The sequence below is a fragment of the Sarcophilus harrisii genome, chromosome 3 (genome assembly GCF_902635505.1).
Source record: "Sarcophilus harrisii chromosome 3, mSarHar1.11, whole genome shotgun sequence".
In the NCBI taxonomy this organism is placed as follows: domain Eukaryota; kingdom Metazoa; phylum Chordata; class Mammalia; order Dasyuromorphia; family Dasyuridae; genus Sarcophilus; species Sarcophilus harrisii.
In genome coordinates, this window is record NC_045428.1 from 180,985,635 (window position 1) to 181,005,524 (window position 19,890).

Here is a 19,890-nt window from a genome sequence, read left to right on the forward strand (position 1 = left end):
CTTATTTACCCAAAGTTGTACTTTTCTCTTTCCTTTCCCATTTCCCTCCTCCATGGTATTTTGCTTCTGATGACCACCTCCCTCAAACAGCCCTCCCTTTAGAGTCCCTCCCCCTTGTTTACATCTTTGCCCTGCTACTTTTGTTTTGCCTTTTATTAGCCTTCCCTTTTCCTTTCCCCTTTCCCCTCCCATTTCACTAAGGGTGAGAAAAGTTTCACTGTGAAACCAAATATGTCCCATATGCTCTTTGAGCCAAATCTGATGACAGCAAGATTCACACAATGCTAATCCCCCTCACTTCTTATTACTTCAATTATAATAGGTCTTCTTTCCCTTTTCATGAGATGTTATTTCCCTTATTTTACCTCTTTTTTCCTCTTTTTCCAGTAGGATCCCCTTTCTATCTCTGGTTTCTTTGTCATATTATCATATTAAAATCAAATTATACACTCACTCTCTCAGGATACCCATAACAGAAATACAGTTTTCAAGAGTTCTTTCCTTTTTACCTTTTTATGCTCCTCTTGATTTCTATGTTTGGAGATCAGTTTTTTGGTTCAGTTCTGGTCTTTTCATTACAAATTGATGAAATTCACCTATATCATTGAATGTCCATCTTCTTCCCTGAAAGATAATACTCGTTTTAGCTGGATAGTTTATTCTTGGCTATAATCCAAGTTCCTTTGCCTTTCAGAATATCAGATTCCAGGTCCTTCAATCCTTTAAGGTGGAAACTGTTAGGTCCTGGGTAATCCTTTTTGTGGCTCCTTGGTATTTAAATTGTTTCTTTCTGGCTGCTTGCAGTATCTTTTCCTTGATGCAATAGTTCTGAAATTTAGCCATGATATTCCTCAGGGTTTTAATTTAGGGTCTCTTATCAGGAAATAATTAGTCAACTCGTTCAATGGCTATTTTACCTACTCTTTCTAAAACATCAGGACAGTTTCCCTTTATGAATTCCAGTTAGATAATGTCTAGCTTTTTTTCATCATGGCTTTCAGGAAGTCCAATAATCCTTAGATTGTCTCTGCTAGATATATTTTCCAGGTCATTCCTAGGAGGAATTTCATATTTTCTTCTATTCCATTTTTTTTGTTTTTGTTTGACAGATTCTTTCAGTCTTATTGGGTCATTCACTTCCATTTGTTCAATTGTAATTTTTAGTATAGTATTTTCTTCAGTTACCCTTTTTAGCTCCTTTTGTTTTTGGCCAATTGAATTGTTTTGTTCATTGCATTTTTTTTCCATTTATATCTATTTTTTAAGGCATTATATGCTTTTTCCATTTCATCAAATCTTTTTTTTTGGGGGGGGGGGAGTAAGGCAATTGTGACTTATTCAGGGTCACACAGTTAGGAAGTGTTAAGCATCTGAAACTAAATTCAAACTCAGGTCCTCCTGACTTCAGTGCTGGTGCTCTATCCAATGCACCAACTAGCCACTTCCATCAAATTTATTTTGTAAGGCGTTATATGCTTTTCCCAACCTTTCTTTTGCAAAGATCTTATTTACTTTCCCTATTTTTCTTATAACTCCCATTTAAGATCCTTTATGCAATCTTCTAAGAAAGCCTTGTGAAATGGGGACCAACTCATGTCTCCCTTTGGGACTTCATCTGGAGTTGATTTGCCCTTAGGAACCTCAGGATTGAGGTCTGTTCTTTCTCTCCATAAAGGCAGTCTATGGTCCTTTTGGTTTTTAGCTCATTTTTTTTTAAGGCTTGAGGTCTGCTCAATGCAAAGGAACAACAGCTGCTTTAATTTGCCCTGAAGCAGTTCTGCTGATTGACTTCTGGTGCTGGGCAATTGTGGCTAGGTCCCATGTTCTTCTGGGGCTCAGTAGTTTACAATTTGCCTTTTGTAGCAAATCTGCCAAACCACCTGTTTGCAACCAGGACAGAGTAGCCTAAGAGAATCACAAAAGATTTCCAGGTGCCTGAAACCTACAACGCTCTGACTCCCTACCCAGCTCTTTACCCTGTCTCCCTGTGTTGTGGTCTGAGCTGGGCACATTGTCCCCCTCCCTCCCCCCACCTGTTTGAAACAGACCTGTAACCACAAACCAATAGCTCTACCCTCCAGCAAGTGCCCACACCCAAAAGCATCCCTATTTCACTGCCTCTGCACTAACCGGGTTTTCTGGTTCCTTCTTGCCCAAGGCTGTGTCCCTGCATCACACCTGGGCCTGGTATTCCTAATCAACCAAGGTTCACTCAAGTCTTCCTGGACTCAGACCCACAATTCCACAAACAGTTCAGGAAGTGAAAGTTTGTGTGGTTCCTGCAGGGACCCAAGCCACACCCAGCTAGCATCAGAGTTCCCCATTTGGTGTTTCTGTAGAGTTAATCCAGAGATGTTTGCACTTCAAGAAATAATGACTGGCCCTATCTTATCTTATCTTCTAGTGTAGTGATCAGGAAAATCTCAGGTCTGCTCCAACTCTTCTTGATTTATCACCAGTCTATATTTGCCCTGGGACACAAATTTGATGTTATTTGTGGGGGAAAATCTGGAGAGCTTGAAATTTACCAACCTACTCAACCATCTTCCCAGAATCCCTCCAAAAAAAAAAAAAAAAACCAGTTTAAATGAAAAACCATTTCAGTTAACATTTATTTAGTTATTTGAGAGATAAAAAGGAATTCTGCCTATAAGCAGAGATGAAAATTAAGAGTTTATTTAGAAATTAAAGTTATTTAAAAATAATGCCCATCATAAGGACTAAAATAGCTGTGGGAATCATTATGTTGTCTCTGGTTGAGACTTTCATTTCAATTAAATTTAGAAAATTGCCTGTTGGCTGAGCTGAAGTCAAAGAGGGCACAAGCATCAAGAAATGACGACTTTTGTGTGCAATAAAGAAAACAACTCTTCACAGTAAAAAGGCAGGTTTACTAATCAGTTCCATACTTGGGTCACATTTTAACTGTAAAGCAATAATAATTAGAGAGCCACATGCACTGCACATATGAGAGGGGCCTAGGATAGGCAAGAACTTTTTAAAGTCAAATCATCTTAAATCTACCAATCCAAATAATTCAAAAGAGAAGAGATTCAGGAAAGATACAGGAAGAAAACAGGAAATACAAAGATAAAACATCATCTCAAAGTGAACTTTAAGCAGCAGAAATGAATAATGAAAAGTGGGGGCAAAGCAGTTGTCCTCCAAAGAAAACTGGAGCAGACCTCATAATAATCACCCAAACACTGAACCAAAAAAGAGCAAGCCCTGTGGATACCTGGAGAGGTTTCAGGAACTTTCACCTCACAGATAGTGAGGGATCAGCCATCTAATTTAATTAGGGGAATATTGAAGTATTCTCCACACTGGTTTGGAGGCCCAATTGTGCTGACTAGGTAGTCCTGGGCTCTGGGCAAAGAAAGGCAAGCAAGAGTAATACATACATGAACTAGAGAGAAGTATAGCAGAGGGGCAAGGATCCTGCTGGTTGTAGGTATCTGCAGAAAAGCAGAGTTCCTGGTTTAAGTTCCAGGGCAGAGGGATGAGTTGAACTTCACAGCCAGCCTCCAGAGAGACTACAGAGAGCAAAAGTGTTTACAACAACAGGGTGTGTACAGGTCCCTTTTGTGGCTCAAAACAATTCAGAAAATTGCAATATAAAAAAATTTGAAACCTAAGGAATAACACATATAGAAGAGAATCTGATTAATATAATAAGCTTCTAAAAATAAAATAAAAAATAATTAAGCTTAGGACAAAAAACCTGACCATAGATAATGAAGTTAAAAAGCCATTCCAATTTCAAAGAAACATATCAAAGAGCAACAAAAGCCCCATAAAAGTTTTTGGAAGACCTTAAGGAACTTTAAAAATTAAGTAAGAGATGATGTCACATGATGAGATTGGGGAGAGCAAAGATGAGGCACAAAGATTGTGAAGAATCACAATAAGAAATTCTCCCTGTTAAAAGGCACCTTTATTCACAAGTAAAGGTTTCAGACAAAACCCAAGTATGATTTTTTGCCATGCTTTGGGAAGGATTTTTATAGACAGAAGGAAGGGGGAGAAACTAGGAGAACTGGAAGATAAGGGAAGATAAGAAGATGAGGGATGCTTGGGGAAACAGTTGGGGAAATGTTTTGCTCAAAGGATAAGATTAAGGAAGAGTATGGAAGGACAAAATCAGGGAATATTAGGGAGGAATAAGATCAAGGAGGAGTTGGAGAAATTCATGGATAAGGATAAAGTCAGGGAAGAGCTGGAAAAATACTTGAAGGACAAAGTCAGGGGAGATTTGGAGAAATATTCTCAGAATGAATTGAGGAATTTTGATCTTAGGGAGCTGGCTTAGTTCCCATCATTCTCCACTTTTTTAAATTTCTAGGGCACACTTCTGATCTGAGAGCAAAAATGAAAATCATTCTTCTGTAACTGCTTCAAGCTGACATGAGTGTAGAGCTGTTCCTAAATAAATACTGCATATGAAAGGTCCTAGATGCCTCATCTATAATAGAAGAGGGACTGAAGTTAAAAGTAAATAATGGGAATATTTTGACCTGGACGAAACCAGAGAAAAAAACAATTAAGTAAAGTGGGAACACAAGCCAGCAAAAGGAACAAGAGACACAAGAGAACAATCAGAGTAGTTAAGAGAGATATTAGCCAGGCAGACCATGGAGTGGAAGAAGGATTGGAGTTATTGTTTGGCATTAGTCTCAGCCGCATTTACTATGGATTGAATAAAGTTAAAATTATTGACATAAAAACAGCACTCTTTTCCAAGAAAAGCACAGGTGCTGCCTTGACCTACAATAAGGATGTTCCTTATTGTAGAATAAGGAATGGGATGTTGCCCATTGGTTTTGTAAGGTCAGGGCAGCCAAGGATTGTTGTTGCTGGTCCAGGGCTTTTAATGCTAGCAGAAAGGTGGCTCTCAATTTCAACCAGACTTCTGCAGAGTTAGTTATAAAATTCCTGGGATTTGGTAAAGTTTGCAATTATAGTGCCTATCCCCCTAACTGTTCCTAAGGCAAAGATAGATAAGAAAGGCAATCCCTTTTTGGCCCTGTTAAGGGAGACAAGGGCTCCAAGGCAATGTCAGGCATACACTGGAAGAGAAAACGGTAACAGTAGAAGGAATGATAGTCATGGGGAGAAATGGGAAATTAAAGTACAGACACCAGTCCAGAAGGATGGAAGGATTCTGAGATTATTGTCAGAGGGAAAGAATTGCTGAGGTTTGGAGAGACTTTCATGAACTGATGCTAAGTGAAATGAGCAGAACCAGGAGATCATTATACACTTTAACAACGATACTTTATGAGGATGTATTCTGATGGAAGTGGATTTCTTCAACAAAGAGAAGATCTAACTCAGTTTCAATTGATCAATGATGGATAGAAGCAGCTACACCCAAAGAAAGAATACTAGGAAATGAATGTAAACTGTTTGCATTTTTGTTTTTCTTCCTGGTTATTTTTACCTTCTGAATCCAACTCTTCCTGTGCAACAAAAGAACTGTTTGGCTCTGCACACACATATACTGTATCTAGGATATACTATGACATATTTAACATGTATAGGACTGCCTGCCATCTACGGAGGGGGTGGAGGGAGGGAGGGGAAAAGTCGGAACAGAAGTGAGTGCAAGGGATAATGTTGTAAAAAAAAAAAAAAAAAAAAAAAAAAAAAAAAAAAATACAAAGAAAAGAAAGGGGAAAAAAAAAAAAAAAAAAAAAAAAAAAAAAAAAAAAGAACCTAAATAGTTAAAGGAATATTCAGTGTTCTTGATTGGGTTATGTAAATATAATAAGGAAAATATTACCAAAATTTATACTTTTCATGCAATATCAAATTACTTTATGTATGTGATAATAATAAAATCACCAAATTTCAAAAGTATTGCAGTTTTTACAACCTCATGAAAGAATATTCTAAAATCACTAATGATAAAATTAATGAAAATCAAAGCAACTCTAAGATTTCATCTCATACTTTGCACATTGGCAAAAATGACCTAAAATAGTAAATATTGAGGTGGTAGAATTATAAATACTTTAAAACATTGTTGGTGGAGCTATGAGCATTTTGGAAAGCAATTTGAAATTATGTAAATAAAGTGAATAAAATAAATATACTCTTTAAACCAGAGACTCCATTATTAGGCTTTTAACAATCCTAAGGAAGAAGAAAGTTCTCATATACACCAAAACATTTAGATCAGCATTTTTTGTGACAGCAAAGAATTCATTCTCATCATTCTCATCAATTGGGGAATGGCTAAACAAATCATAGTATATAGAAACATAATGGAGTATTATTGTGCTTTAAAGAAATGATGTGATGAAAACAAAGAAACATGGAAGATCTACATGAACTGATGTAGAAGCTAAGCAAAAAAAAAATATATATATATATATATAAATATACATATATATACACACACAATAACTACAACAATTAAATGAAAACAATCACACGTGTAAAAAAATTGAAAATTGAAAGTGAATTCAAGCAAAAGTATAAAGATTAAGTATAACTCAAGTAAAGAGATGAGAAGATATCTCCAACCCAATCCCTTAGGAAGGTCAGAAGTCTAAGTATTTACACAATGTACATGTTTTATATTTTTTCAATTTTTCAGTATGTTGTGCTGATTTTTTTTTAAAAGAAATATTATCTGTTATATGGGATAGTTCTCTGGGATGAGATGCATGGTATAACTATAATAACATGGAAAATAGAGACATCACTAAAACTTTATATTTTAAAAATGAAAGTTTCTGAGAAAATATAACGAAACCTACACCTCCCTAAACAGAATACAATATATACATTGTTGGATAAGAAAATATATCAGGTATTTTACTTAGTTGTTTTTCTATCATCACAAGAAAGGATTCATTTAGGGGGAGGAAGAAAGTTGAAATGGTAACTATAAACAAGATATTAATAAAATACATTTTAAAAAAGAAATTCTAAAGGAGATGAGATTTTATCACTAGTTAGTCATAACTCCTCACACAAAACCAAATTCTAAATTGTATTAGGTCAAAATATTTATTTTTAGATATGTTCTAATATAGATGCCTAACTTTGCTCAAATTTCTCAAGAACATATATAATTGCAAATAAAGAAAAATGGGAATGACATGAAATCTTGGGAAAACAGTTAACTACAAAGGTGTTAATAGATGGAATCACACAGTATTTTGAAAATAAACCTTATTTGAAGCTACAAAGAAAACTCTTAGGGACAAAAATTATATAGTATAATATACACTTGGATTTAAATCCTGCCTGGGGCATTTGTAAGCTATGTGATCCTAGATAAGTCATTTAAGATTCTGGGGTCTCAACTTCTATATATAAATATAAAAATGGGATAATATCAACACCTAAGTCATTAGTTGTTGTGAGTATTAGATGAAATAATGAGAAGCAGCATTCAACTGCAAACTTTAAGCCATGTCATCTTAGTTCCAATGACAATGCATTAGTTTGGTCACTTACTACTATCACTGTGATTTTAGGCAAAGTTTTATTTGGAGAATCTATCAGGTCTTTCCCAGATCTGGATTCCACAATTTTAAGTAAATTACAAATCTTAAAAATCCTACATAAATGTAAGCTATTGTCATCACTGCTATTTAAGCTATCATATTATTACAGGACACTAGACAAAAGGTAAATTTATGAGTACATTATTCCTAGAGATAATTATACATTTAAAAGATAAGACAATTAGAACAATTACCACTGGGAAGTTATATTCAAACTTGGAAAAGCTTAAATTTCTGAGTTACTCTGAAAAGTAGTTAAATAGATATCAAAAACACATTATCACCTGTGTGGATTTTCCAAATCAGTGTAGCACAAACCTAAGATAGAATTTTTCTGATGAATCAGAACAAAAATTTCCAAGAGTAGGCTCAAATCTCAGAGAACAGTTTCCCTACAACATACATTACTGTGACTCCAAACTCTAGGAAAAACTGACCCAGCACGAGTTATGTGAAAAATGCTAAAAAGATGGTTTTTCACAGTGTTGCAAACTTCAGGTAGTGTGGGATTGGGATAGTGTGTACCACTGACCAAGAAGTTTTCAGAATGTGAGAGGTTAAGGGAGATTAAGATTCACAGAATTAAGTGATCAATAGAAGCCTTGAGCAAACAAGAAATTGGGGGGTAGGGAGGAGGCACACTAGGAAGGCACAGGTAGATTCAGCCAAGAGTCTTATGGTTTTCAGAAAACCAGAAACTTAAGATAATAGCCCATCCAGCTCAAACTAGTTGGGATCAATGACCTGATATACAAATTACTACTGCTGCCTGCTCAATAGGCTAATTTCATATAAATAACACACCCCAGAACAGTTTTCCACCATTTTGTACATGAGATATATAACAGGGAGGGGGGAGAGATGTGTTTTATACCTATTAAAGGGAAATACGTAGTGGGTATATCAGAAATATATATATATATCATATATAACTCAGATAAAACGGACCAATCCATTTTCCAAAGGAAGGAGCTGTGTCACACAAGCAAGTATAAAGGTTCCCCTATTTTGGTACCCAGTGCTCCCTCTTCCTGAAGAGGAGTGGAACCCGTTTCTGGCCAGAAACATTTAGGTGATTCCTTAAGATTCTTCTTTAATAAATTTTCCTTGATATCTGATTTTCAGTGTCAAGAGTTATTTTTAACAACTATTTAAGTGTGATAGCACCAGAGGCCCACATTTGTAGCAGGGTTGAATTTTAACACAAGACTAAATATTGGCGATTTTACTAGAATGGCCTAAGCTAATATTATATATGAGGTACTTAATAATAACTAGCATTTATATAGCATTTTTAAGGTTTGTAAAGCACTTTATATTATTTCCCCTGATACAGTAAGTTTTTGAGAAAGGTTCACTTTACAGATGAAGAAATAGTCTTAAGATAGGGAAAGTGACTTGCCTAGGGTTATATACTAAATATCTGAACAAGAGGATTGCACTCTTTATTGCCACCAGGAGTTCAATATTTGCAGATAGATTAAGAGTATGGGTAGGGGGAAATTTTAACTTTTTCTAGTCTAAAAAGTAATAAAGGGAACTAAGCTTTCTTCATCTGGAAAGTAGCCATGATCTGGGTCAGAATTTCAAACTCATACAGAAATGGATCTCTGCATATTGACTCAGAAAACGACAAATTATATTTCTACTTTCATTGCTTTAGTCATATCTAGTATAACCACGCAGCTGTACAAATTTTTATCAAGTGATTTTTATCACACCTCACAAAGGACATTTTTAATGGTGAAGAAAATACTGCTTTCATAATACTGGCTGTTTTCCTATAGACAGAGATTTTAATAAAAATTCTTGAATAATCACGTATTTGTGGTTTCACTTCTGCTACAAAAGGTATCACAAATCATAGGTTAAGTCTGACATCATACACATTTGGGGCTAAAAAGGACTTTAGTGGCTATATGATATCTTCCAATGCGCTTGGTTTTATCCACAAGAACTTCAACTGGCTTGCCTTAGGTCACACAAGTAGTTAAGTGACAGAGAACAGATTTGAATCTAGGCTCTCTACACCAAATCTCTGTACCAATGAGTATTCTTGTTTTTGTATCATGGTCGAATATCACTATCATTAAACCTATTTAGCTATAGCAAAGGGATAACTCAGTGTGATAGACCATACAATATCAATTATTTAGAATCATATTAGGCCCTAGGAATTCTGGGGCTGAATGGCCACTAGATACTTTTATTATCTTCTTAGTAAGGGTCAGAAGTCTAGAAGCTAAATTTCATTTTTGTTTGAAGCTTAAATTTTTAATTTGTCTATTTAATTACATATTAATCTAAATAAAGATACAAAGGGATCTATGTTCTTTTGTGGAGGAAAAAAACTCTATGGAACCTGGGTGGATGCAGCACTGAGCCTGAATTCAAGAAGATTTGGATTCAAATGCTACATCAGGTATTTGCTAACTCTATCAACCTGTATAAGTCACTTAACTGCTATTCACATCATTTCCTCCTCTTCTAAAATGGGGGTAATACCACCTGCCTGGCAGAGTTGCTGGAAAGATGAAGAAAGATAACATTTATTAAGTATTTAGCACAGTGTCCTATAAGCACTATATAAAAACTTAAAAATAGTATCTTTTTCTCCTTCCCCCCTTCAAGACCGTTTTACTGTTTCTAAATAAACTTTTCTCTCCAAGGTAAAAACACACACACACACACACACACAAAATGTCTTATTTTTTTTTTATTTATTTGTTAAACATTTCTCAATTATATTTTGATATGGCTCCCATTGTAGTTGGGCTAAAAGTATGACATTTATGGTTTAGAATCTAGGGTACTCATGCTCCTATGTATCATTGTTTTTCCATATATAATCACCATAACTTATCACTTCTTTTTCCATAGTTCATGTTAACATTCATCTCTCAATTTAAGAATTCTCTGGTTTTCATGGCCTTATTCCTATTTCAGTAGTAATAAACTCTTTTTTTCTTTTTCCATACTGCCCTATCTTCAAAGTTGTTCTTATCTATTAAAATACTTTTTATGAGAAAGAATTCATATACAACCATCAGCAATTCAGAAGGAAAAAAAAAATCCCAGCAGCTATTTGATATACAAGAATATGAACCCTTAGCAATCAGATGAAAGAAAAGAGAGAGAAGATCAAGAGAAGGCCGATTTTTGAATTACTGCAGGCTGGTATTTACCAATCTCAATACTGGAAATTTCATGCTCATTCTGTTTCAACATCTATCCTGTTACCAACTGCTTTATCATTTCCTTCCCCAGTGTAAGGTTTAAACATGTGGTCCTTTTTTTCTATTAAATTATTATTTATAATACCTCACCTCATTCAATTTTATAGAAGGTAGAGAGAAGAAAGAGAAGGAAACTAGGAGGGCAGAATCTAAAATAAAAATTTTTCTTTTAACAAGAAGTAAACACAATTATTAAGCTTGGAATCCTACTATTTGTCAGGTAACAGCTTTCAAGATAAATTATCAAGCAATTAGAACTTTTCTGAAAATAACTACTGAGTAAAATGTTTAATGATCCATTTGTCACTAACATAGCAATAACTTTGGGCTTATGGATGTATCAAATATAACAAACTGAACTGAGGTGGAATCATCTCAGTATCAACTTATTTCTCACTTAAAATGTTAAAGTATTATGCAGCACACTAATTAAAATAAATTTTATCTAAAATCAATGGAAATATGTGTTCACAAAGATTTTCATTTTCCAATGGATCACATAGGTTTCGGTTAACCAAGGCAATTACAAATTACAATTGCAATTACTAGGGATTAAGCATTTAAAAAGAATCCTAATCAGTGATGTGTGTGTACAATCATTAAGAGACATCAATCAGTAGGTGAAAAGAATGTTACATTTTAGAAAAGACATGAAAATCCCAGGTGAGTGAATAATGCAAAATAAGCCTAAAAATGTAGGTGGGAGCCAGGTTGTGGTAAAGTGCTTTAAATTTCAAATTGAAAAGTTTGTATTTTACTCTAGAAATAATAGTCACTACACTAAGTGAAATGATGAAATCTGTTCTTACCTTGGCAGCTGAATGGAGGTCAGAGTAAAAAGGTCTCAAGTAGACTTGAGAAACAGACCCATTGAGGCCATTTTGAGAATTCAGACAATAGATACCTGAACTAGGAGAATAGTTAGTTTGTGAGTGGAAAAAAATAGAAGAATGATACAAGAGATATTGTGTGGAAAGAATCTATAAGACTTGACAAATGATGGAAATCATTTTGACAAATGATTGAAAATGTGGAGTGAGGTAAAGTGAAATAGAATGGAAAAATGGGAATTATTTGTACAAATATGATAATTAAATCCATGGGAACTGAATAAGTTATTGAATTAAATATTGAAAGAGTTTCCCTTATCTGAATTTGGCCCAAAGGAAGTGAAGAAATGAAAAAATGAAAGTATCACAGATTTATAGCTGGTAGGGAGTATAGAGATCACCTTATCATTTTACAGATGTGGAATTGATAACCATCAAGCTTAAGTGATTTGCCCAGGTTGCTTTCACTCCAAATATAACCCCTTTCTACTACCCCATGCCAACCCTTTCATCTAAAATGAGAATAAATCACAAGAAAATCTGGCAAATGCATTCCAAATGTATATAATATATGGATATTTGTTTTACTGTTAGTTTTAGCTATAGATGCTCCTGAGATGACTTGGATCAATTTTGTCAAATACTAATCTTTCCAAAGGCTCATTTTCTCCTTGAATGCATTTCACTATTTATGAATTATCTGTTATTCTTCTTCACAATATTCTATAAATGAGTTCATAGTATAATCAAGTATATACAGTTACATGTTACTCTACTTAGGAAGGAGATGAAATGTTTAATGGCTGAGGAAAGTCTTGGACTCTTCATAACTCTTCAGACTCAGTTAAAATTTAGCTAAAAAATAGTGATAATCAAAAACAAATCTAAATTTACTTCTTTCCAACTTTAACTCATTCTTCCAGTACTGTCTTTTGAGAAGAAGCAACAGAAATACTCTCCTATATAGCAGCCCTTCAAAATACTTGAGCATTGTTATTATTCACCATGCCCCAAGTCTTCTACACATTAAACAGTATCATAGATCTGGAGTGAAAAGAATCAGGTCATCTAATCCAACCTCCTCATTTTAGAAAGAAAGAAATTGGAGCCCAGGGAGGTTAGGTGACTTATCCAAAGTAATACTGCTGGGAACTATTTGGACCCCATTGAAATTGTAAGTCTAAATATATCACTGGAAAATGAGAGAGAGAGAGAGAGAGAGAGAGAGAGAGAGAGAGAGAGAGAGAGAGAGAGAGAGAGAGAGAGAGAGAGAGAGAGAATGAGAGAGAATGAGAGAGAGAGAGAGAGAGAGAGAGAGAGAGAGAGGAGAGAGAGAGAGAGAGAATGAGAGAGAGAGAGAATATGAGAGAGAGAGAATGAGGAGAGAGAGAGAGAATGAGAGAGAGAGAGAGAATGAGAGAGAGAGAGAGAATGAGAGAGAATGAGAGAATGAGAGAGAATGAGAGAGAGAGAATGAGAGAGAATGAGAGAGAGAAAGAGAGAGAGAAAGAGAGAGAGAGAGAGAGAGAGAGAGAAGAGAGAGAGAGAAAGAGAGAGAGAGAAAGAGAGAGAGAGAGAATGAGAGAGAGAGAGAGAGAATGAGAGAGAGAGAGAGAGAATGAGAGAGAGAATGAGAGAGAGAGAGAGAAAAGAGAGAGAGAGAGAGAATGAGAGAGAGAGAGAGAGAATGAGAGAGAGAGAGAATGAGAGAGAGAGAGAATGAGAGAGAGAGAGAGAATGAGAGAGAGAGAGAATGAGAGAGAGAATGAGAGAGAGAGAAAGAGAGAGAGAGAGAGAATGAGAGAGAGAGAGAGAGACAGAGAGAGAATGAGAGAGAGAATGAGAGAGAGAATGAGAAGAGAGAGAGAATGAGAGAGAGAAGAATGAGAGAAGAATGTGAGAGAGAGATGATGAGAGAGAGAGAATGAGAGAGAGAGAGAGAATGAGAGAGAGAGAGAGAATGAGAGAGAGAGAGAGAATGAGAGAGAGAGAGAGAGAATGAATGTGCTGTGTAAATAGGTTTCCTTTCTGGAAAATGAATTTCCCTTTAATGGATCTTAGACAAGTCATTTTTTAAAAGTTTTTTCAACTGTAAAATCAGTGTTGGACTTGATGATCTCTAAGGTTATTTTTCCAGATCTAAAATCTTGGGAGGACATTTCTTCAAAGAGGAAATTTTAGAAAAAGAGGTGAGATTTGATCTCAGAAAATTGATCTCAGAATGCCCTTTCCAATGTATCTCACCCTTACTGATTGGCATGATCTTAAAAACTTTTGACAACCTGATCATCTTCCCCTAAATAATCTCCAGAAGAGGATGAGTCCTAATTGGAAAGTATTTTTTTTTTTCTCCTTGCCATTCTCCTTTTTTCAACTTTTTTTTATAATCTCAAGTTTGCCCAGTTTGGATCTATTTACAAAACATTTCTAAAAAACTGCCAAATGAATCAATTGAAATCATTTTTCTGGATGTTAGGCATGATATTCAAATAAAGCTTCAAATAGAATTTGAACTAATCTTAAAAATCAGAAGATGTATAATTGAAGCTTTTGGAAGATAAATGCTTGTAAATCACAAAGTTCCTGATCCTCAGTTTCTTCATTTCTAAATTTGGAACACTAGCACTCAAGTTACTGACTTTTTAGACTCAGGCTGAGAAAAAAATCTGTCTACGCACCATGTCTCTGTGTTAGTACAAAAATTCTCCAAGCTTCTGAAGCTTTTTGAGATTCATAAGGTTTGTGTTCATCAGACTGTTTTTTTCTTTATACAGTGAAACTAACACTGTATTTGAAATCATATCCTAACAAAGCTGTACTACTAGTGTGACTCAAATTACTTAATCTTTTTTGCCCCTAAAATCAGAGTGATGAGGGGAAGGAGTCTACTATGACCATGAAAATATCTTCCAAATTTCAACCTATGATTTATGAACCTAGACATACTTTCTTCTCCCTCTCTGTTCTATACACCTCACCTCCCCTCACAACTCTATTCCATTTTCTGGAATCCTTCCTGGCTGGATTTTTTCATACTAGAAAATTCTAATCATGAGGTACTCCTTGCCAGTTCCTCATATGTTCTGCCTTGGGACATCATGAGAGGAAAACAAATCAGATGTGCTTAAACACCATTCTCTCACCCCACTGACATGAACTATCTTAATTTAAGAATGATCAGCAATGGTGTCATCATTTTACCTATATAAATACTGAAATAGGTAAAATGATGAAAATAATGCTGATCTAGATCCATAGAGAACACCATCTCATAGAATTAGTGACTCCCTTTTTTCATAGCTTTCAATTTCCTTATGTCATAGCATGAAGAACATAATTCCTGAGAAGGCAGCTACCTCCCTGATTGTATTTTTGATTACCCATTCCCGTTTTTCTTTGATTGAACTGTCAACCTCCCCATTCTTGACAGTTCCTGACTATCCCTACAAGTCTCACATCCTATGTATAAATTAAACCATAATTGTAACAAAGTTCTACTACTTTTATTGTATCTAGACAGTTCATCTCTTCTAAATAGAAGCCTACATTTCCAAAACCAACTCCAACGAACCAGGACAAAAATTTAAGGTAACATTTCATTCACTAAATTTGGCTCTAAATGAATCCAAATTAAAATAAGAAGTTTTACAACCAATGAAACTATAGAAACAACCATGTAACAAACTGGTCCAGAAAAAGAATTCCAATGTGACCACACTCATTTGTGTTCATTCTGGTTTCATTTTTTCTTTTTAATAATATTACTTAATATTCAGATCTTCTGTTACAGACGCAGAGTAATTAAATTTAGTAGTTTCCATTTCCAAAAAAAAAAAAAAAAAAAAAAAAAAAAAAAAAAACAAACTATGAAACTGAATATATCTAATATGTTATACACAGAATGAATGGGGCATGTCAAAATGACAGTATTCTCTTTCTGCCCAGCAAAGCATTCACTAAATTTTCTTATTTCCCAAATCCTGAATTCTAAAAACAAAGATAAATTGCTTGCCATGATTTCCAAGGTTTTAAAGTAGAAAGGTTCTCTAAATTATAAAAACAAGCAGGTTCTGCAATTTACTGAGCTCTTCTGAATAGCCAGGAATAAAAGACATGAATTCCAAGTTCACCACATTTTGAAAAGTAACTACCAAAGAGGTTTGTCTATATACAAAATCCAATATACAAAATGTATATACAAAAGTATACTGTATCAGTAATAAACAGGGGATTTAACAATTGTTTTAATTGTTTACAATTCTTTGTAAGATACTCCTGTAGGCAATAAGAAATAAAGACCAAAACAAACGTAGTCTCTTCTCCAAGAAGTTTAAACATTATGATGAGAAAGAGAGGTAAGAAATAAATTGAAGCAGATTAAGTTGGGAGCAGATATTTCTCCCAATATTTGGGAGAAATTTGTCATTGCCTTCCTTCAGAATTGTTACTCCTCCCAAATTCAAGTAGATAACCAAGTTTCAATTACACCATAACTAATTCATTTATGACATCAAATTCCTGTTATAAAAATCATGCAATCTTTCTGACTGGATTCACTACAAATTTATGTTCTACCGAATCTCAACTAAAGCTCCAATACTTCTGGGTAATGCTACTTTACCTCCCTTATCCCACTCTCCATGTAATGTATCTCTTCTGCTCTTGATAGCCAAATTTCTCAATGTCCATCTACAATAGGTTGCATACCCATTTCTCTCATCTCCCGGAGTTCCTAACCCTTTACAATACAGCTACCAACCTTATTCCACTGAAAATCATCTCTCCAAATCTTTGACTTCTCTATAGCCTTTGACACCTGATCTTTTTCTCTTCCTTGATACTTCTCTCTAGGTTTTCATTTTCAGGACATTACTCTCTCCTGGTTCTCCTCCTGACCACTTCCCTCAGTTTCCTCATCTCTGTGTGCAGAAAGGTTCAGTCTTGGGTTGTTTTCTCTTCTCCCTAAATGCAGTTTCATCTGGTAACTTCATTAGCTTCCATGGATTTAATTACCATATCTATACCAAAGATTCTCAAATCTCTCTATCCTGCCCCCAAAGCTCTACTAATTTCCAAACTCATATCTCCAACTCCCTTTCAGGCATTTCCAATTGGATGGCCAGCAGACAGCCTAAATTTCTGTATGTCCAAAAGAAACTCATATCTTCTAAACTGTCCCTCCCTCACCTTCTCTGTTACTATAGAAGAGAACACCATTTTTCCTGTTATTCAGGCTCACAACCTAGGAGTCTCTCATCCAATCTGCTGTCAATTTCATCCTTAAAACATCTCTTGTACTAAAACATCTCTTGTACAGATCTCCTTCTCTCCTGACCCTGCCACCACTCTAATGCAAGCCCTCATCTCCCCATGCCTTGATTATGGCAATAGCAGGCTTCAAGTGTCTCTCTACTCTAACTCAACCACTAAACTGATTTTCCCAAAATAGAAATCTGTTCTTCTCACCCCACTCTACCCCCCCCCAACTCAAATTCCAGCAGCTCCCTATTACCTCTAATATAAAATACAAAATGCTCTACTTAGCATTTGAAGCTCTTCATAACAGAACACCCCTTCTCTACCTACCACATTCCCTTTAACTCTCCAGTCTTCTTATGTTTTAAAACTTGACCCCTAATCTTCCTTCCAATGACAGTGGGTCTCCTAGCGGTTCTACAAACAAGACGCTCCATCTTTCTACTTCAAGCATTTTTTTCTTGGCTCTCTCCCACTGCCTGGAACACTCTACTTCCTTCACTCCCAACTTAAAAGTCCAAAGTAAATTCCTAATTTTTTTTTTTAAACTGGAAATCTTCCCTAATTCCTCTTAATTCTAGGTCTTTGTTAGTTATTTCCTAATTATCATACTTACAGCATGCTCTGCAGATATTTGTATGTTGTCTTGCTCATTATACCATAAGCTCTTAGAGGACAAGAGAGGCTGTTTTTTGCTTCTTTGTGTCTCCAGAACATGACAGGAACATAATAAATGCTTACTGAAAGGATCATGAGATCATAGATTCAAAGCTACAAGGGCCTTTTAGAAACCATCAAGTTCAACTCCCTTGAACTTATTTTAGATGAAATATGGAGGTCAAGTTCAGGGTCACACAATTAATGTCTTTTGCTGAATGTGAATCTGGGTCCTTTTTGAGAACTCCACTTCCACTGCACTATCTAATAAATCATGCCAATCATGACTAGAAATACTCCAATGGAATACCTAACTCAGATCCTCACCAAGAAACTACCAACGTATTCAGACATTACAAACGTAGAAAACACCAAACCAAAATAGTCTATTAGCATTAAAATGGATGTTCTGAAAATCAACCCAATCTAAATTCAACTGCATTTTAAATTTTTCCACGTTGTTTAACTTTCCTAAAGCACCTTGCACCCAAAAGGAATAATTTTAAAACTCTTAAGGGTGTTCAGCCAAGAGTATTTATGTTGAGCAATAGGGCTATTTGCTCAGAGACGGCGATTCGATTTTTCACTAGTTCCAAACACGAGAAAAAATTTTCAAAGGGGGCAATAAAAAGAACGGAAGACAAGGGGCTAAGAATAATAAAAAATAAATTAAAATATATCAACCGACATCTGGAGCTGCGTGGCCCGCCAAATCAAAAAATTAGAGGAGCACTTATATAAGTCGCTGTGAAAATAAATAACTCAAAATAAGTGGAAAGGGGAAGGAAAAGTGTCCTTTGAAGCAGCTGGGTTCCTCCTTCTTCACTCTTGAAAGGGGCCAGACTTGGTCTTCCAGAAGAAAAAATGATAAAGTTTTAGGCTCCAGGAAGCAATAGGCTTCTCCAAAGCACGGAGAAAAGCTCATTTGGCCTTAGCGGGGAGGTAGGTACACACGCAGTCTCCACCACCAGGCAGAGGCTTCAGCGCCGCTCACCTGCCGAGCCCCCACCCACTCCCAGGGGCGACGCAACTTGCTCCGCTGGAAGCCAAAGGCGAAGATAGAGGTGCGCCTTGTGGGTGGGAAGCTCCTACTTCGCTATCAGAGCCCCGAGCCCAACTACGGAAGCCCAGACAGACTCTCCCCTCCACGGCTCAAAAAGGAAGCGCCCAGCCCTCCTGCCACTTTGCCCGCCCAGAGGCTTCGCGAGAGAAAGAAAAATCGCAAAGGCGGAGTGAGCCCACAGCAAAAGCGGCCGCCGGGCGGCGGCCGCGGGAGGTACCTCCGCTGGAAGTCTCCGGCGTAGGGCTTCAGAGCGGGGTCGGTCTCCAGGAGGCGAGACAAGTCGGGAACATCCGCCAAAGCCGCGGCCAAAGCCGCCTCCCCGCTGCCCGCCGAAGCCGCCATCTTCCCGCCGCAGCCCCAAGCAGCTGAGGCCCGAGAGGTCGAGCAGAGCCGCAGCCGAGATCTGGGGGGGGCGGGGCCAGAGGAGGAAGCCCTTAGCGGTCGGTCGGCCGGCAGCGCCGACTCGGAGCTCTTTATACTTGATGCAACTGGCTGTGGACCCACCCCTTTCCCTTCTCCTCTTCTCTCCCTTCCCCCCGGGGAGAGGAAGGAGGGGTTAGACCCGGATTGACCTGCGGACCTTCGAACTCGGCGGCAGCCGACTGTACACGCGCCGGAACCGGGGTCAGGTCGTGCCCAGATCCGCCCCGCGACCCACTGGCAAGATCCTAGCGTCCTGACTTGCTCAAACGTCCTTCTTGGGCCTCTGCTTTGAAATTACTGCTTAGTGTTACCTCAGTGGGCGTACAGACCTTGAAACGTCACCTTGCCGAGATCCCCTAATGATCTTTTAAACCAAAGACGCTGCGAGTTGAAATAGGATTGTAACAAAGTAACTGTCCACACTCCATCAGGGAAATGTTTCGAGTTCTGTTATTTTGACTCTTTTTCTCCCGACGTATTTTAATACTTCCTTATAATGAGGTGGTTTGAGCACCGAAATGATGGGGGGTGATGTTGTTGAGGTTCAGAAGGCACCCCAAAAGATTGGGGATCGCAGACTGGTGTCCCGAGGTGACTCAAAATAATTTCCAGGCTTGATACATCTCCGAGTCAAGGGGCAAAATTTATTGTAACGCCAACTGAAGCTGTGCTAAATTCTAAAAAAAATTAGTGAAGGACCAGGATCAAGAGGATAAATTTTATAGGGTTTTATCCTGATCACTGATATGTTAATGGTATGGCTTAGAGGTAAAATTGAGGAGTGGTCTTAAAGAGTTGTTTGCTATGTATCTCAACATCTCAAAAATTTTGTTATTAATTATTATTAATCTGTTGGTAACAGATTATCTGACAGTCAGCATTGTTTGTGGAACTAGACACTG

General features: G+C 36.8%; 1 protein-coding gene across 1 annotated transcript in view; it reads right to left on the bottom strand.

Moving 5' to 3' along the window:
- GBE1 (1,4-alpha-glucan branching enzyme 1) overlaps positions 1-19,115 on the bottom strand; it is a 142,890-nt gene extending 123,775 nt beyond the window's left edge. The window contains exon 1 of the mRNA XM_031958840.1: positions 18,783-19,115. Coding sequence (XP_031814700.1) covers positions 18,783-18,907 — 125 coding nt within the window. The 5' untranslated portion in view covers positions 18,908-19,115. The remainder of the gene's footprint in view (positions 1-18,782) is intronic.
- Between the last annotated feature and the right edge of the window lie 775 nt (positions 19,116-19,890).